Here is an 18081-nt window from a genome sequence, read left to right on the forward strand (position 1 = left end):
CTTTAGTAACCTCACTATTTGACATTTTTCCATTTCACACCTCTTTCTGCTACAACTAGCATGTAAACACTTTTACACTCCAAAATGGCGGATGGGTCTCATTTTTCGTATTCATCTATTGGTAATGGACCGTTTCATGTTGGTACTACATGATATTGACCAATCAGCGCTCTCAGATACCATTATCCTGAGCGCCATAGTCAACTAACACGAATCTCCTATATGCTGCCGTTAGAAAAACGCCCTGTATAATTACTTTCTTGTGAATAATTATAACTTCATGGCTCTTGTCTTTATAAATTAACAGTAGATTTGGGGGAAAATCCCATGTATCTTTATGTAATTATCTAAAGTTGATACTTGTAAATTGATAGACAGAGCTGTTATAGAATATAGTTCTTATTTTAATTTTTATTAATGTGTAATAGTAATTTTCCTAGAGAATCCACTTTAATTCCACAGCATGCCACGTCCTTGAAAAGTCTCAAGCCGGCAACCCTCAGACTGGCTCATATACAAGGTTCATGAGCCTGGCGCTCTCTATAAGTAAAGTCTGTGTGCCTTTGCACTGATTTCCATTTAAAATTGTGCCTTCCCCACATAAACAGAAATCATGTCGCAGATCATAAACTATCGAAAAATGCAACAAAAATGATCGACTTCTTTGCCTTGCCGCATTAGAATACCCCCCTCAGTAATTATCTAAATGTGTTTGTAACGTTGATTTTGTAAGAGTAAGACTTGTGAGGGCAGCACCTGCTAGACCCAGTTATGATTAGGAGCACAGATTTTAAGTGACAAAAGTAGAAAGATTGGATTAGTTTTGGACAGGGAGAATTAGCGACGAGTCGACTGAGGACGTTATGTGCTGATTTATGAGGAATAAAATGTTTGGTGTCCAAACGACTATCGAGTTTTACTTTCTAAATTCCTACAATGTTTGGATTCGGGATTTGTGATTTCATATCTGGCTCGATGGATTCTTACAATTTTTTCTAGATAAATAACTTTTTCCTTCATAAACAATGCGAAATAGTTGAATTTAGGTAAGATATTTTGCCTTTAATTTAGCCATTGTTTATTTCTATTATCGTTTCATTAGTTTCAATTACTTTGGATTTTTTAAACAATTACATAAAACCAATAAACGTTGAAATAACGTTGAAAAATGGAATTCAGTAATTGATTTATTGAAATTATTAAAGAACAGCAGGTGATTAAGAGCAAAGAATAATTGACGCAATTAATTTATAGACTACATTAAAAAAGAAAACAGACAATAGGAATATCTCTCAATTTAGTAGAATATATCCATTAAGACTATTCTTGTAGCATACAGGTGTGTGGCTTAATGGTAAGGTGCATGTAGTAAATGTATTTTCTTTCAGTTATTTCAGGATTTGTACGAGTTGCAGCATCACTAATACATATAAGAATCGTCTGTATCGCTTCTGAAAACTAGGTATTCATTATACATTATAATAACTAAATAATCTAATGTCATTAAACATATAGTTTACTCATACAGATTTGTTTACAAGAGAGAAACTTTGAGAAACGTATATGTTTGAGTCCATCTCTGTCCAAAATATTTTTCTTTTTTTATACATTTATATATATGAATCATTTTAATAATTACAAAATGTAATTTTTCAAGATCAAATGAAAATATATGCATAAATTTACTAGCACTATTAAATAATTATATCATTACAATTTTTCAACCAGAAAAGAGACGTTGAATCAACCGTTGAAAAATAAGTTGATTTTGTCGTCATTGCTTATGTGAAAACAACCATTTATAGTCCTTTATCAAATAACGTTTTTTACACTTCTCAAAAATAATTACGAATTAACATTAGTTTTCGGAAGAGAAAACCCGTTGATTTTGGCGCCATAGCTTACGTGAACAAAACTATTAATAAACCGTTATAAAATAACGTTTTTTTTCCACGTCTTCAGTTTTACTGATGAGTATCAACTTATTGAGGCTGTTAATGTTATCCGTTTAACAATATTGCAGTTAAACTGGTACTGTATCATTTTCATATTTAACTTATTGTTCACAATAAAATTAAAATTTGTTTCTAAAACTATCAGAGAGTGAATATCTATTTAATTAACTAAGTGCATACTACAGGCTTTTGATATATAATATAAACATGGTTTAACATTACAATCGCATATCTTTTCAAACTCTTTTAAATTTCTGCCACGTAAACAAAATAGGTGAAGAGTGCTAGCAATATTAGGCTTTCTGGGTGGAATAAATCGGCCTCCTCTACACCATCTTTAGACATAAACTTTATATACATATAATTTATAATAAATATACAATCATTAATTAATAATTTTTGGCCATGCATGTAATAAGTCAGTTGATAAATTGTATTTTTGTAATAGATTTTTTGCTTTTTGAGAAAAGTTAATCGGATGAAATACCGTGGCGGGAGAAGAAATGATTTCAAATATTGTAATAATTTAATGAGAATAATTACATGTATAATGATCATTACGTTTTCTTCTTTCCTTCGCAGATTTTCTCCGAGAAAGTGCAAAGCGCGCGCTTATTTTAATAAGATTATTATTCATTACATTACTTGTCAGCCATTTCGCAATTAAGTATACGAAAACGTCGGAAATTCTGAAAAATTCGTTGCTGACGGCCCACCATCTTTCACATTTATGTCAATTAAAATTTATTTACAACCACGTAATTATAACCCGTGAATAGATAATTCGAATGTCTTCTACAACTTGGGGTAATTGAACAAGACATTGATCGCCGTCCGAACCAAAAATTTTACTTGATTAAGCGCAAGCCTTTAATCGCATGTGCATTTAATATGCCATAGTACTGCCAGGATGAGTAATGAAAATAATTCGTTTCTATCAAAAGACTAAGCGATGCACGGAAAAATGTGCTCCTAATGAATTAAATCTCATAATTGAATCTATTTCAATCGCTCAGTGTTTCGAGGCTTTATTTTCAGTTTTAATCTAATTTTTCCGTGTACCGCTGCCGAGCAGAGTTTCGAGCAAGAAAAATTTGATTTGTTAGTAGACGAGTAAGGCTCTTAATAGACGTACACGATTAAAAATGTTTTCGATGATCATTTTGGAAGATCTTTATTAGCCGATAAGTGAGACTGAATAGCTGAGAAAATCTTGTTTCGTGCAATATTGAACATCGAAGCGAAGGGATTTTACAGAGGCTAGAGACATATTACATTGCGTAGAATTTGTGCGACGTATACATTGAAAATTAGAACTCTTTAAACTTCTTTTAATGGGTGGGTGGGTGGGGGGTTATTTCTAAATAAACGGTTGCACATGACTATGAGAATTGATCTGTGTCCTGCGTAATTGGATCTGATAAAAAGTATTTTCACCAGCCCCTGCCAGTGGTCCTCATCTGAATCTCTCGATAACCAAATCAATTACGGTTAGAATAAGAAATTTTTAGTTTCTCTCGGAGAAAGGAAATTTTCGTTCTACTTACATTTGCTTACAAGCAATGTATTCGGATAAAGCAGAATTCTTTTATTCAACGCGCAAGATGTAATTCCATTTCAGCTTATGTATGAGACGAGATTTCTGCTGATTTTTTTCAGGAGTGTATCCCCAAAGGGAAGCTATCAGGATTAAAAGAATCTCTCTATGAAATAATGACTTCTTTTCTGTTTTTTGCTTGTCCATGCTCGGTTTGCTTAAAACATTGGGCTTGAGTGGTCTTTATCGTAAAATTAATGTAATTTTGGCGGATTTGTCTTAGTTGTTATTATCCCTATAGACTTAAACCCGTTTGCTTGCGATAAGTACTTCATGGATGATGATTCGGTGATGGGGTTTTCTCGCGAAAGCAGTGTGTCAAGTTGAGGATTACTTAGCCAAATCGTAGGAAAACGTGATCCACGTCTTGTCTTTTCACGCCGCTTCCTGGTAACGGTATGCCTTTTTGATAATCTGAAACTAAAATTACATTAGTCAATAATTCATCAGCTACTATAGTATAGGATCATTTCTTAATATAGATCGAGTATCAACATAATATCATATCTTATTTATATTAAGTAATATATATATTTATGTGTTACGAGAAGTAATTCATTATTTGTATGCATCGAGTCTTCGGAAAAGGTAACAGTAACTAAGCTTGTTTTACTCACTCGTCGACTCGCTTGAAACTATTCAAAAGAATCGACTGAGTTTAAGAATACTCTTGGTGGTCATCGAGTGTTATGCGATACTCTATACCAAAGATTAAGTTAATGTCTCCCGTTGGTAAAATTAAAAGGACGCTAATATTGGTTAAAAAAACAATTTAAGCAATGATGCAATAGTAATTAATTCTTTCTAATGCGATAGAAATAAATTTACTCTTTAAATGCTGGACAATCAAGTATACCAGTACATTATTGACACTTTATAAATAAAACCACCCACATACGACTTTCCGAACATTGGCCAACATTTTTGAATATAATGTTGGTGATTTAGGGTGGTTGTTAAGTGTGTGAGTCATTCGCACAGCTTGTTCCGCTGCCAATCACACTACTGATGATAATAAGCCAACGTTGGCCACGTCGCGTTGTGTGGAGGTGGCTTAATAACAGGGAAATGGATCAAACGTCTCTTCGAGTCTTCTCGAGACAAGTTTTTAAGCATATGCATAAAAGCGTGTCAACTATTCGTGGCCTTCACTCGTAAGAAATATAGATATAATTTTAAACTATGTACGTTACCATTGTCGTCAATATAATTTTCCATCGCTACTCCAAGCTCGTGTATGGTTGAGAGCGCGTCACAAACTTTCTGGATTCTTGGTGGTATTTTGTTGAACAATCCTGGATTGCACTGTATTGGGGGCAATGCAAAACTTTCATCGAGCAACACACCAACCGTTGCCATAGATATGAAAAAGAATATCGATCCATTCATCCTCAACTTTTAACTAGAGAACTCGACCGATTCTGCAACTTTTTCTCAATCTCACCCACTCGGATAGATTTTACCTGAAAACATTAAAATAATACAATTTACAAAAGTACTGTGCATGGAAAATCAAATAAATACGGATGGGTGGTTTCTCAAAACTTCAATTTAATTTAAGGCTTCTATTTAAAATTTAATATTGGACAAACACTCCGTCACAGGTGAGAAATTCAAATTTTGTGCAATCTACACTCCCACGCAGTTTGCTAGAACACGTATAACTATCGTTGTAGGTACTATTTTTAGAATCTAGCTTTCAAATATAAGACATATATTGCAGTTAACTTTGTATTCCGGTCCACTGTTACGCTATATGTGACATAATACATCTGTACAATATTTAAATAATGTCAATTCGAAAATAGTAGATAAAAATAAAAGAAATTCTGAGGAGAAGTTTTTATATTTCATAACATATTTAGCATATGACATTGGTTTTCATTTAACACTTGAACTATACTATTGGTAAATGTGAAATTTATTTCACCTAACTAAATCGGATTTTCAACCAATTAAACTCTTTATAAAAATTGGTTTTTCGTTTAAATATCATATATATTTAATGTAATAAGTCACATGCCTTTATGTTAGTTAATATTTCAAAAACAAGAAACCTACAGCCAGTGAAATATTTGATAGCTCTATATAATATTAAAGAACTGCTTTATTAGTTATTGTTATTTTTGTCTCGTAGATTCTGTAATTTTTTATTATTATTAAAATCTAGAAAGTAATTAGATTGGATAAACAGATAAATTGTCCGTAATTTTGTCTTTCTTTAATGCATTTTGTAATTCTCCATGGCCATCTGGTAAATAGTATTTCGTCCTTATATATATGTTGCAGTCAGTATTCTACTAGCACAATGCGATCAGATGTTTTACGTCAGAGCTAGTGCAGTCTGCAAGTTGGGCTTAAAGGGACAAGTGTCAGGCACATTCACGAAATTCACTTGCTTCATCTCCTATTGTAGCTTTTGAGTGAAATAACCTAACTTTTTATATGCCTGTAAAGCTGGTAGTACACACACACACACACACACACACACACACACATTTCCTTTATAATGGTTTTATTTATAATATTCTCCTACATAACAAAAATTTCCTTCCTCTTCATATTCATTTTTAATTTAATTATTCCTATAAACATCTAGCATTATTATATACGATAGTATACAGATGTAAAAGCTTATAAATACTTTTTCCTGATCTGGTAAAGCTACCAAAAATGTAGTTAACCCTTTAACCTGGAAATTAATCTAGCTTGGACAGTGTCGAAATAGATCATTTAAAAAAATTATTTGAACTTTCATAATACGCAATAAAATGAATATAAATTCCGCAATATAAACAATGTTCTTATGTACGCGCACAAGCGCACACAACATTCTCGCAATCTTTAACGTGTGTAGCTCGTTATTGCCCGAGATGGCACTTGTACATCGTCACGAGCCACACACGTTATTCCCGGCCAGGGGGTTAATGGAGATGGAAACCGGAAACAGTATATCAAACGCGGTTCAGTGTTTTCTATTCTATATTTATATTAAATATAGTGTATTAGCATTCAATATATTACATTCTTTACATTACAATTATTATCATCTGCCCGACACTACTTACTCAATGAATTGTTATTACTGTGTGTTGAAAGCAAATATAAAAATAAAAATGAAGAAAAAATATCACTTGACCATACTTAACCTATATACAATACTCGTTTCGTAGCCTATTCCCATATAAAGGGTGAATCAATTGATCAATCTACGCGAATATGCTGAAATCTAACAATTGAGTAAAAGTCTTTTGAAAAAAAGTTCTCTAGCTTAAAAAGAAAATAAGATGATTTTATTGGTTTGACTTTGAATTGTCAATTGAAATCTGCACAAAGATCATTTGATTATTTTTTTAATGAAACGTTCTATTTTTGATTGCAAATTCTTGTGGCTGACCTCAAGAACTTTTTAAACCCTTTTGTTCATTTCTTCATTTTATTCAGTTACTTATAAGATATTTCGATTTGAAACTACATAAAGTTGTGGATTATGTTGAAGTTGTCTGTTTGTCTGTGTGTTTGTGAATGCTACAATTACATATGAAAAGAAGCTCACACACATATACTTTCAAAATAAAATAGCTTAGAAAGGACTGGATAGAATGAAAAAATGAAAAGAGGATCTTGCAAAGCTTTGGCAGACAGTTATAAGATTATGAAATAAAAAATCGAGTTTTATTTAAAAAAAAACTCCAGATGATCTTCCTGTAATCTTCAAATGGCTTTCTAACGTCAGACCAATGACACCACACCTCATGTGTGCTCCCCTAAAGCCATACAACTTTTGTTTGAAATATTTTCTACTGGATCATTAGATTTCGAGATATTAACGTGAACAGAATAAAATGGACCACCCTGTATATTTTTACCAATAGTTCTACACACAACTCTCAATTACCTGTAAAAATAATTATACCTCTTTAAACCCTCCTATAAAGAATACTAAATGTACTACCAAATTTATGAAACGGAACATTCTTATTTTCGATGTGAAATTTCAAGTTGGGGAATGTTTTTAATTTGCTTCCTAAAGATTTATATTTCCAGTAACATTGTTTCATTAAAAAATTATAATAATATAAAGAAGATACGCCTAAAATAATCGAACGAAAATTCAATAATACAAGGAATTAGAACTACGTCGTACGCGCGAAAAGTTCTGGCTTTAAAAAGATTTGATTTGGAAAATCTTATATGTATATACGTACTATATTGCTTCCTCCGAAATTGCTATCCCACTTCACTACCTTTAAAATATTCATATTTAAAACCTCCTCGTTAGAATACGTTAACAAATATTTTAACAAGAAGCAACTAAGAGATAAAAGGTTTTTCACAATTGTTTGTGAATGTGTTTCGTTAAAATAGTGGGCATAATCGTCTACGCACATATTACGTTATATATTATCTCATATTATTAACTTTTTTTTCGCTTCTAAATTTACAGATAAGTTCTACCGTAACCACAGAAAATGCACGACACACCCTGCATCCTACTGCTTAATTTATAGTATTTACATTATTTTATTATTTAAAACATTTGCCCGTTTTTCACTTATTTCTCAAGAAATGCAATTGTATAAATTTCAACTACACGATTACTTATTCGAAATTAGGACTGTTTATTGCAATTAGCTTATTGGCTAGTCTTAAAAAACTGTTTTTCTTAATTAGGTCAAAAAAACCGTAATTAAATTGCTAGATTCCTAGACTTGCTTTACTGTTAAAAAACAAATAATATTTACCAAAATTTTAAAAACTTGCTGTTTGGATCAAAGTTATTAATTTATAGCTATACTTTCAGATTTGCATTAAACAAGTGAAATCATCATACCGTATAGGTATATAACTATGTAAATTTTGATTAGCTCCGCTAAAATAATAATACACACAGTGTGCAGAACGTTGTAATGCAAATAATTAATTTGCGGGTATTAATTACTACATTGTTTTGAGAAATAGAAAATTTTTTCAAAAATGTAAACAAACTACATGAGATAAACTTGAATGTTTATCCTTTTGACGTCACAAAGGCAAGTATCGAATGTGCACTTTGTCACCAAATTAATTACTGTGAAAAGGTTATTAAAAAAATTTGCTAAGTAGGGGAGCCAGGGCCTAGATGCAACAGGGGTAAATTGTAACACGCTTATAGCGAAAAGGTGTTTGAAATTTTTTATCAAATTTTTACTGAACATTTCTAATATGACAAGCCCTGTTACGTAAACAATCATTGACTAATTTAAATGGAAAAATATGAGACGCATGTAACACTCTTCGTTTTAGCCGTTAAATGGTAAAAAAATATTTTCACAAATCTTGGTTTAACGCGTTCCCGCCAACAGGGGTGCTTTATTTGTTATTCTCGGCATCCGACGGCTCTCTGACTTCTAGTTTGTTTCATCGGACGGAATGACCACTAATGGTACGTGTCGCCTGATAGGCCAATTATGTACGTATACCACCAGTGGTACACTCCGCCCAATAGGGCAGGTCTCTATGTACCACTATATAGTGGTATATGCTGGCGGGAACGTGATATGGTAAATTAATTAAAACCAATATAAAAAATGAATACCTACTTTTAATTGGCTATGTTCCAAGATTTAAAATATTGCTGTAATCTTCTCACTACCCGCAATATATTTTTCTGCATAAACAGAAACGTTCAAAAATTTAGGTTGAAGTAAATTGTAAAAGTCTTAGTTTGTGGAGATGCTTACAGCATATTTACCGAATAATTGGTGCAGTTCGTAATTTACTGAACATGGACCTAAAATGTGTGAGTAAAACAAATTTACATTTGTTTATGTTAATAGTAATTCGATGAAATTTGTGATTAATTTGAATAATATTCCTTTTATTTCATTATGAATATTTAATAGTAATTATAGGTGAACCTTTATTTCATCGATTAAAAAAGGAAAGGTAAAAAATGAGATTCTACATGTTGTCATTTTTATTGCAATGCTTGCAAATCATCTGTTACAACTCGTCCTAAATGTGGGGCAAATTGTGTGTGCATAACGGTTGACTGATTTTGAACAAATATATTTTTTGCTGAGGTTAGTAAAAGATTAATTTTCTCGTGTATTACATGAATGAATAATTGAACTTTAGGAAAAAATAGTTATATCATCAAGAAATTATAAATAAACTAAAAATTATTCATATTTTTCCCAAAATTTTTACACAAATTGTCCCAAGTTTTTCCTCTTCCTTATTTTTTATCTTCGCGATCGCTTTATTCGACGGTGTGTTTTAAATTACCAAGGTTTCTTTTATAATATTTGGTAAGAGTGGGGAAAAATAACCCCTGAAGGTTTTATGGAAACTATTCATACTATCCGTTTAAAAATGAATTAATATTAAAATATAAATTTTTAAATACATCATATAATATAGTAATGTCTTATTTAATAAGTAAAAAATTGTTAGCGGCATTAATATGTTTGTCACATTGTTTTTTTGTAAGATAAGCAATTTTTGAATCATATAGGAAATAAATGTGGGGATACTTTTCAAATCGCTCAATTGGGTAGATCATAATAATTAATATGAACTTTTATTTCGTCTTAAAATTAATTTAAAATTGACTTTTGTAAAATTTTAAGATTTGATGAAAGATGCGCTACGCACATTTGGAGCAAACCCATCCCTTAGTGGATTCGTCGGTAAGAAGCAGACTGTGACTCAAAAAGTAGTAACAATGATGGTGACGAATGTATTTTATATACGACAAACGGTTTAAAAATATGAGACCCATAGAGAAGATTGGATTCAATGTACTTTTTTCATTCTTTTTACGGTCTAAGTGATTATACTTGAATAACATTGTTTTTTTATAAAAAACAATGTTAGCGATAAAATAAGCTTTTCTACTTTTTTATTAAAAATTTTATATCTCCTTTCTATAGTATCTATAGTTATAAGATCATAATTTAAATTATTCGGCAATGCATCACTTTACCCTCACTCGTAGGCTTAACTGATCTTTTTTTATAAGGTTTACTTTAAATAACCGATTACTATAAAGCATCTTTAATAACTTAAATTTAGCAACCACTTGGAAATATAAAGTAATGTTTGATCTTCGTTACATAAAATTTTTGCTATGTTATGATCGACAACAGCGTCGCTGCGATGGATTTTCCCTTAGAGGGATCATTTTACACCTTCCCTACTATTTATTGTAAAACGTCTTATGAATATTTCGTTATAATTTATTTAAAGATCTTTGTATACGTATAAACTTTGCAAAATATTCTGAAATTATTGTTAAGCGATCAAAACTGTTTCGTAAACCATATATATGCAATTTCCATATTGACTATAAAAAGGTCATTACATTACAATATCTGAACTCATGAAAATTTATAACATTTATTTGTAATTTTTTTGTTTATATTGCACACATAAGCAAAGAGAAAAGAATTACGTATACATTTAGAAATTAGGACTATGGAGGACACGATTTGTATACTTCGTATTTGCAAAATTCTACAATAGAGCCTCAAAAATAAAGAAAGTATTATACAAATAATGTGAATAACAATTATTCGGTTTTTCACATTATTTTATAAAAATTCAAAAAAATTACTCTGTAGGGCAATTTAACGCATGCCTTCGGAATGAACGACCCTGAAACTAGGGGATAGATACTTTTCGAATTTTTATTGACATTTTGATATAGTGAATAATCTGATGAAGGAGAATAGTTCCGAAACCAATTTTTGTCATGCTAAAGGGTTATATGGAAAAGAATATTCTCTTGTTTGTATAAAAATCGAAAATTCTATGCTACAACAACTCAAAGTTATCTCCTCATATTTACGGCGTACAGTGTTCAGGGAGTTGTAATAGAGATGACAAAAAAATTTAATAAGTATTTTGTCAAAAGGCGTTCCGACGCTTTGCACGAACCTTAATTTATAAAAAGAAAAGAATTAAAATTTCTGGGGCACTTTGAAAAAATCATGTTTTTATTAAAAGTTTTCAGATTACCTTCATGCAAAAGCGTTAGAACGTGTTTTAATGAAAAGCTTATTAAATTTTGATTTAAGTCATTTACAACATCCTGGGTGTTTCATAGAGCAAAACTGATGTGATTTAAGCAATTGCTGTGCTGCCATTTACTTCTTTTGTTATAAATAATAAAGATATATGCTATAGGTTAAATATTAAAATTTATTGTAGTTTTATCATTTGTCTAGAATTGAAGAACTTGTGTATCCTCCAAGAAAAAGTGTGCATGGAAATAAAAGGTCATTTACAGGAGAATCTCCCCTTAAGTCGAGGGCCCGCGCGAATTCATTGTCCTGGCTAATCATTTTAAATTACGTCTAGAATTTCCTTCCAACGTCAATACCGAATGCTCCTTCACATGTTAATTCCACCCTTGCTCCTTTTACATTTGGCCCCGAATTCTCAGAGGAGCAGCAACGTCTCGGTTGATTATTATTCACTTTAATTTGATCACTATAGCAAACATTGGCTTTGATAAAAGATACAGTTCTTTCTACATAGTGCTATAACGTTATTAGAGAGCCCTAATAAATAAGGTAGTCACGAGAGAGATTTAACGTAATCGCAAGATACCACTAAAGTCACAGCTCGTCGGGGATAATGATATTAAATTGTGACCAGATTTCTTATTGCCAGAAAATAAACGTATTGATAAATCAGCTCGTTTTGTTATGATGTCCTTCCTAAATGAAACTACCACCTTCCACTTTTTCCTCTTCGTCTTCTTTTCGTAAAATTACGCTTTTGTTCCTTTATCCTGATTTGGTGCTCGTGTGCTAATAAATTTCTTTCGGTTACGCAGGTGGCCGAAGATAAACTGGCCGGATATTAGGCTGCAGTAAGAGTAATAAAGTTTTCTCGTCAAAATTAAAACGAATGGGTTAGAATTATTTTACTGTTTTTTTGTAGAAGGACCATATATATATATATATATATATATATATATATATAGAGAGAGAGAAAAGTGAGGCTGAGGTGTATTGAATTTCGAAGAATGCAATTGAAGAATAAGAACGGCTAGCTCAAGTTTAGTTGAAAAGGTGGAAAGCTCTTTGGACCACTTGACCTCCTCCCTTTTGTACTTTGATTTTCTTGATTAAAGAAAAGGAAGAAGAAACGAACGAGCATAACAAAGAATTCCTGACGCATCGTACGCGCAAAAGTGAGAATCGAGCTGAAAATAGAGAAGAAGGTTACTGTACAGCGATGGATCCTTGGCAAATAAACAAATAATGCGACACAATAATTGAGAAACTTGGAGAATACTTTGAAATAATAGAACGAAGAGGAATCCTTGATTGATAATTAGTTGACTTGTTGCAATTGGCAAGCAGGATCGTGTATAGAACAGAACGCATGAATGAAATGTGAAACGCAAAATGGTTTGTAAATAACCAGACTTGATTACGGATTGTTAAATAACGCGCATTTTCACCAATTTTCCATTCGATATAATTCCAATTGAAAGTTTCGTCCCTACGATAGTATGAAAGATAAACGATATTTCTCAAAATTTGACGATGTACAGTGAAAATGTACTATATGTGTGTGTGTGTGTGTCTATATATACGTGTCAACAACGAAAACAATAATTCCCTGATACGAATCATGGCTGGGCATGAACAAATATTTACTAAAAATATTGATGCCAGTGTGTATAACGAAAATATTGAATTTTAATTTAGGATCGATAGAAAGGCTGAATTATCGATTTAAATAAGAAATACAAATTGATAGCATAAAACGTAATACGTAAAAGAACGGTATAGAAATGTGTTTTTAATTTTGAGAGGACGAACCAGTTGCAGGTTTGCATTTAAGGCCAGGCAGCTCATTATCTTCGACTTTCACGGATGTTAATTTCGCTGAGATTTCTAATTTCCTGTTAATGAGAGCTTTTGTGGAAAATAGTGGCCTCAGAGGAAAATCGACTTTATCCGTTAGCATAATTCAAAGAATTGGTGTGTGCAGCTTATCTCAAGGTGATTTTGTGTCGAAGAAAATGTTGCATTACCTTAATCTATCGAAGAGACGTGTAAAATGTATGACAGCTTGGTGAAAGTATTTCATTAGCACATTAAACGAATCGAATGTTGCGCCTTTCGAATAACATTATATTCCCGAACGAACGACTCGAATAAAGATATTCCTGTGAACCTTTTGCTGCCAAGATCGCATATTCCAGAAGAATCCGTGAAAAATCTTTTCTAAGAAAATTCTATTCAGCCTTGAGAAATATTTATCAGAATAATTTTCATAAGCTATTCTGCCTTATCAATATTGTCAATTCTCTTATAAATGTTCTTCTTTTTGCAAAATTATGCACTCACTGATTTGCTTTAAAGCAAAATTTGTACTATACTATGTGTAGAGATAAAGTGGTGTCGTCAGTTTCTTATACTACAGCCTTGAATATAATCAATTTTATATTTTACCAACATGAAAAGTGTTCCGAGAAAAATTATACCTTAATAAAGTTCAATTGAAACTCAAACCATTCAATGCTGTAGTTGGATTTAATCTATATGCTTATTATATGAGTGTGTTAAAAAACGTAAGAGAATAAGGTATTTGACGTGAAACTTCGAACCATTAACTATTGCAATCTGATCATATATATATATAGTAACAAACTGTTTCATACGTTTGGTGGTATTGGTAAGAGTGGAAACTGAAACTTCCTTTTTTCCCTTAAACTGAAGTTCAACCCCTTCATCGCCCCAAGTGCGCAGACGTTTATCATGGAATTTATTCTATGCTCGTTAATTATTTAGATTATACACATACAACTTCAATCTGCATATCGCGTTTTATAATCCATTCGCAGTGGGGCAAGTTGCTTCGTACACGTTTATTATACAGAAAACTTGAAACCAAAGCTCGGGCAGCGTTCATCCATATCCCGTGAATGGGCAGTGAAAATGTTAATGAGAATTACTACGAAATAATTTTAGTTGGAAAATCGTGAAAATTACTGACGCACATCAAAATATATAACTGATATTATAATCTCCTAAGCAAATACCTCGTGTGGTGCAGTAGAATTCGTATCGTTGCATATTTCTAATAAGCAAAGCGCATATATATATACTGATTAAATATTCTGTAAAAGAAATTGTCAACTAAAAAATACTTTGGGAGCTACATGTTTTTCTCTATTTCTTTGTAAAATTATATATATATATATATTAATCTAAAAGTATTAATGCACTGAACAAAACAATAATTTATTTCAATAAATGCTTATTTAAATTGTTTTTAATTAGACTTGTATATTTGGCTTAAATAAATTGTTTATTGAATTAAACAATAATTTATATCGAATAAAAATTCAACAATTTAATTAAGTTTTATTAATGTTAAGTAAATATTTCATTAATATTATTTCAAACAAAGTTTTATTTAGGCGATATTTTTTTTAGAATTTTATGCCATATATTAGATTTATCAAAGAGTGACATAGAAATGTGAAAAAAGGAGGAAGAAGTGAAGTTCGATATATGGGCACCCTAGCAAAAGGTACACCGTTTCGTGGACAAATGTTAAAGAACAATCCTGAAAAGTGATGTTACTCGATATCTAGCTCAGACACAAGACATTATTTTCCCTCGTCAAGTATTTCCCATTCATACATTATTTTGCACCCATATTCAACGAAAAGTTTACACACTACACCAAACCCCATAATTTTCATATTTTAAATTTATTTCCCTATAGAAATAAAATGACTACTTTATCAATATCAATGTTTCTTTTAGAATATTTTACGAATGTCAGCAGGAGATTTTGACGAAATTGCTTGTAATAGAAGGCTTGTGATGGTAGGTAATTTTGCTCGACGAAAAAAAAAACACTCACAGTAAGACAAATGTATATGGACATCCTACAAAAAGTTATATTGTATTGCGGAGAAATACCAAAGGACTATTCTGAAAAGTGGTGCTGTTCAATATGTAGCTCAGACATGAAGCATTAATTCTCCTCGTCCAATATTTCCCATTTAGACGTTATTTGCCATTCCTCTCCGACTAACAGTTTACACTACACCAGAGCCTATAATTATTTTGTTTCTCAAACTTACTTCGTAAAAAATGACTGCTTTATTAATATTAATGTACTTATATAATATGCTGCAAATTTCACTGGATGGTTTCAACGATATTTTGTTGAATGGAAAGTTTGATGATAATTTTCGATAGACGAACAAAGAACTCACGGTAAGACAATATAAATACCATTTGAAAGAGTGAATAAAACGGACCATTTTCCAAATCCCGGGGTAAAGCCCGAAGCAACAAGTTGCAGCAGCACACACACAACGCATCCTTTAAATTTACATTTTATTAATATTGCTCGACGTTAAAATGTTTTCTTGCAATTTCAGAACTTATTGCCTACTATAAATATCACAAGATTCTATTGCCAAGAATATTTTATATGACATTATAAACGCGACGTTTTAATACTCGCAATAATTTCTGGAGATAATCTATAAAGATAAATGAATGAAAAATATGTAAAAGCTCATGGTTGAAAGCGATGTATATATAATTACGCAATTGTCAGTGAAGTAAATGACACATTATAATATTTAATTTTTTAGTCACTCCGTAATTAAATAACAACTCTTGGTCAGTAATTAATTGTGAACGTTATAAGAAAAAGTTATGAACAAAAGTGGAGCTATTATTTCCATCAAGGATCTGCGATAAACTTTAAAAACTTCAAAAGTTTATTATGGAAAATGCTACATCATTTTTGCGTTGTACGTCGACAATGGACTTAAAAACTTATTTTTTATAATCCTCCATAAGCTGCAATCTTTGATTCCTTAAAAGTGCTTTGAGCATAATTGAAGCGCGAATAATAAAAGAATTACGCCCACAGTGTCCTTTCAAAGCACAGTTTTCTCCTAAATTAATTAAGCTTTTACTTAAAATGTAACAAATAAAAGGGAAGTTTCAATGAGGTTATAGCAAAGTATAAACACAAATCTAATCGGATTAGCAAACTGAATATCAGAGCTTGAAACAAAAATAATATTGACCTGCAGAGATGGAATAATTTGATTGGAGAAACAACTAGCATTAAGTTACGATTAAATTTTAAACGAGGTGAGATGAACAAAGTGAAAAAAATAAAAACTCTAACAGTTCAACTAATTCCTCATAAAAAAATGTTACCTTAATTGATATAAGAATTAGGATACAAGAAAACATCAAGTATAAATAGTGGCAAAGCGAAACGATGAGACTATGGACAATTCTGCAGGATTATCAGTTTTCATGATACCAGAAGACGTTGACGCAATAAACACACTGATATCCCTTTATTGCCCCCCCCCCTCCCCATAAGTGAGACTAATTTTGTCCGTTAAATAAGATTTTAAGAGAGAAAGTTTGACGTATAAAGAATAATATAATTAATTGTTTATTAATTAAAGATAGGTGCAACTGACCTGAGAGTTATGAAACCCAATGAGGATTTGTTTGGTAAATCGAAGAGAGATCCCAGTGATGAGAGTAAAAACGTGAAACGACGGTACGAGACGAGAGAGTGTATGTGTGTGTGTGTGAGACAAAGAGAAAAAAATAAAGATAGGTACGCCTTGGAGTTTTCAGGTTGAACGATAAGCAGACAGTGGCGTAGTCTGCCAAGTGCCATCCCTTAAATACGCACCATTCGAGTGCCATGCGCTGTTCATGGTCCACCATACTCACCACTATATCTTCCTTCCGATCAAACACACCTCAAACTTTTTCTCATTACACAGTGTTGTAATTCAAAAATCGATCCACTCGCCTCCCACTTTTTCACCTCTATCGTACTTTGCAATTTCTTTGGAGTTTCCAAAATTCTCTTCTCTTCTCAAAATTCCTTCCCCTCTTCTTCGACCTTCCCCACTCTTACCTCTACCTTATTCTTCGACTCCCTTTATTCTATTTCTCACACGAGCATCGCCAATTTTTCACCCCACCCGCACTGTCTTATTTCCCACCTTTGTTCTTGTTTGCAAACTCCTGTTTGACTCCCCTCGTATTTCACATTCATTCATCATTTTCTCAGCCATTAATTTCGTTTATTTACTTTTTCATCGTCGCCCCCACCACCAGGCCTCTCAAAAATCATTAAAGCAACGACCTCTCGTATGTAAACAAGCATCATTCGAGGCTTCCATGTGATAATTCTAGCAACCGCGTACGTAGCGAAAATTTCCGTCCTTTTTTCCCAATCGCATGACTGAAACCGCACCAGTTTTCACACTCCTTATTATTCGTGATTTACGTAAAGCTTGATTCCCAACGAAAAAAATACGTTCATATATATAACATTAATTTTATTATTAGCACAATGCTTCCTTTAATAGTCATAACAAATTATATGGTCTACCTACATAAATTTGCACCATTAGTGATATGTTTAATATTCTTATAAAAATTTATCACATAACAAAATTCATTTAATCTTAGGTGAAGTGTTAAAAATGATATTACAAAAAATTGT

At 31.9% G+C, this 18081-nt stretch overlaps 1 protein-coding gene across 1 annotated transcript; it reads right to left on the minus strand.

Annotated features, from left to right (window-relative positions):
* Positions 1 to 1171: 1171 nt before the first annotated feature.
* Ms (Myosuppressin) lies at positions 1172 to 17199 on the minus strand. The gene is made up of 3 exons (XM_066744478.1): positions 17036 to 17199; positions 4746 to 5015; positions 1172 to 3972 (listed from the first exon to the last, which is right to left on the minus strand). The coding sequence occupies exons 2-3, from the start codon at positions 4939 to 4941 to the stop codon at positions 3887 to 3889; spliced, it is 282 nt and encodes a 93-aa protein (XP_066600575.1). The 5' UTR covers positions 4942 to 5015; positions 17036 to 17199; the 3' UTR covers positions 1172 to 3886.
* Positions 17200 to 18081: the final 882 nt, after the last annotated feature.

Source organism: Prorops nasuta, unplaced genomic scaffold (assembly GCF_024137725.1).
Source record: "Prorops nasuta isolate Cenicafe-Biocafe unplaced genomic scaffold, Cenicafe_Pnas_1.2 PNAS00045, whole genome shotgun sequence".
Taxonomy (NCBI): domain Eukaryota; kingdom Metazoa; phylum Arthropoda; class Insecta; order Hymenoptera; family Bethylidae; genus Prorops; species Prorops nasuta.

Excerpts from the sequence above, each read along its gene's own strand:
- Ms (XM_066744478.1), bottom strand. The coding sequence starts at position 4,941 with ATGAATGGATCGATATTCTTTTTCATATCTATGGCAACGGTTGGTGTG. Across the intron at positions 3,973-4,745 it reads AAATTATATTGACGACAATG|TTTCAGATTATCAAAAAGGC; the intron begins GTAACGTACATA and ends ATGTAATTTTAG.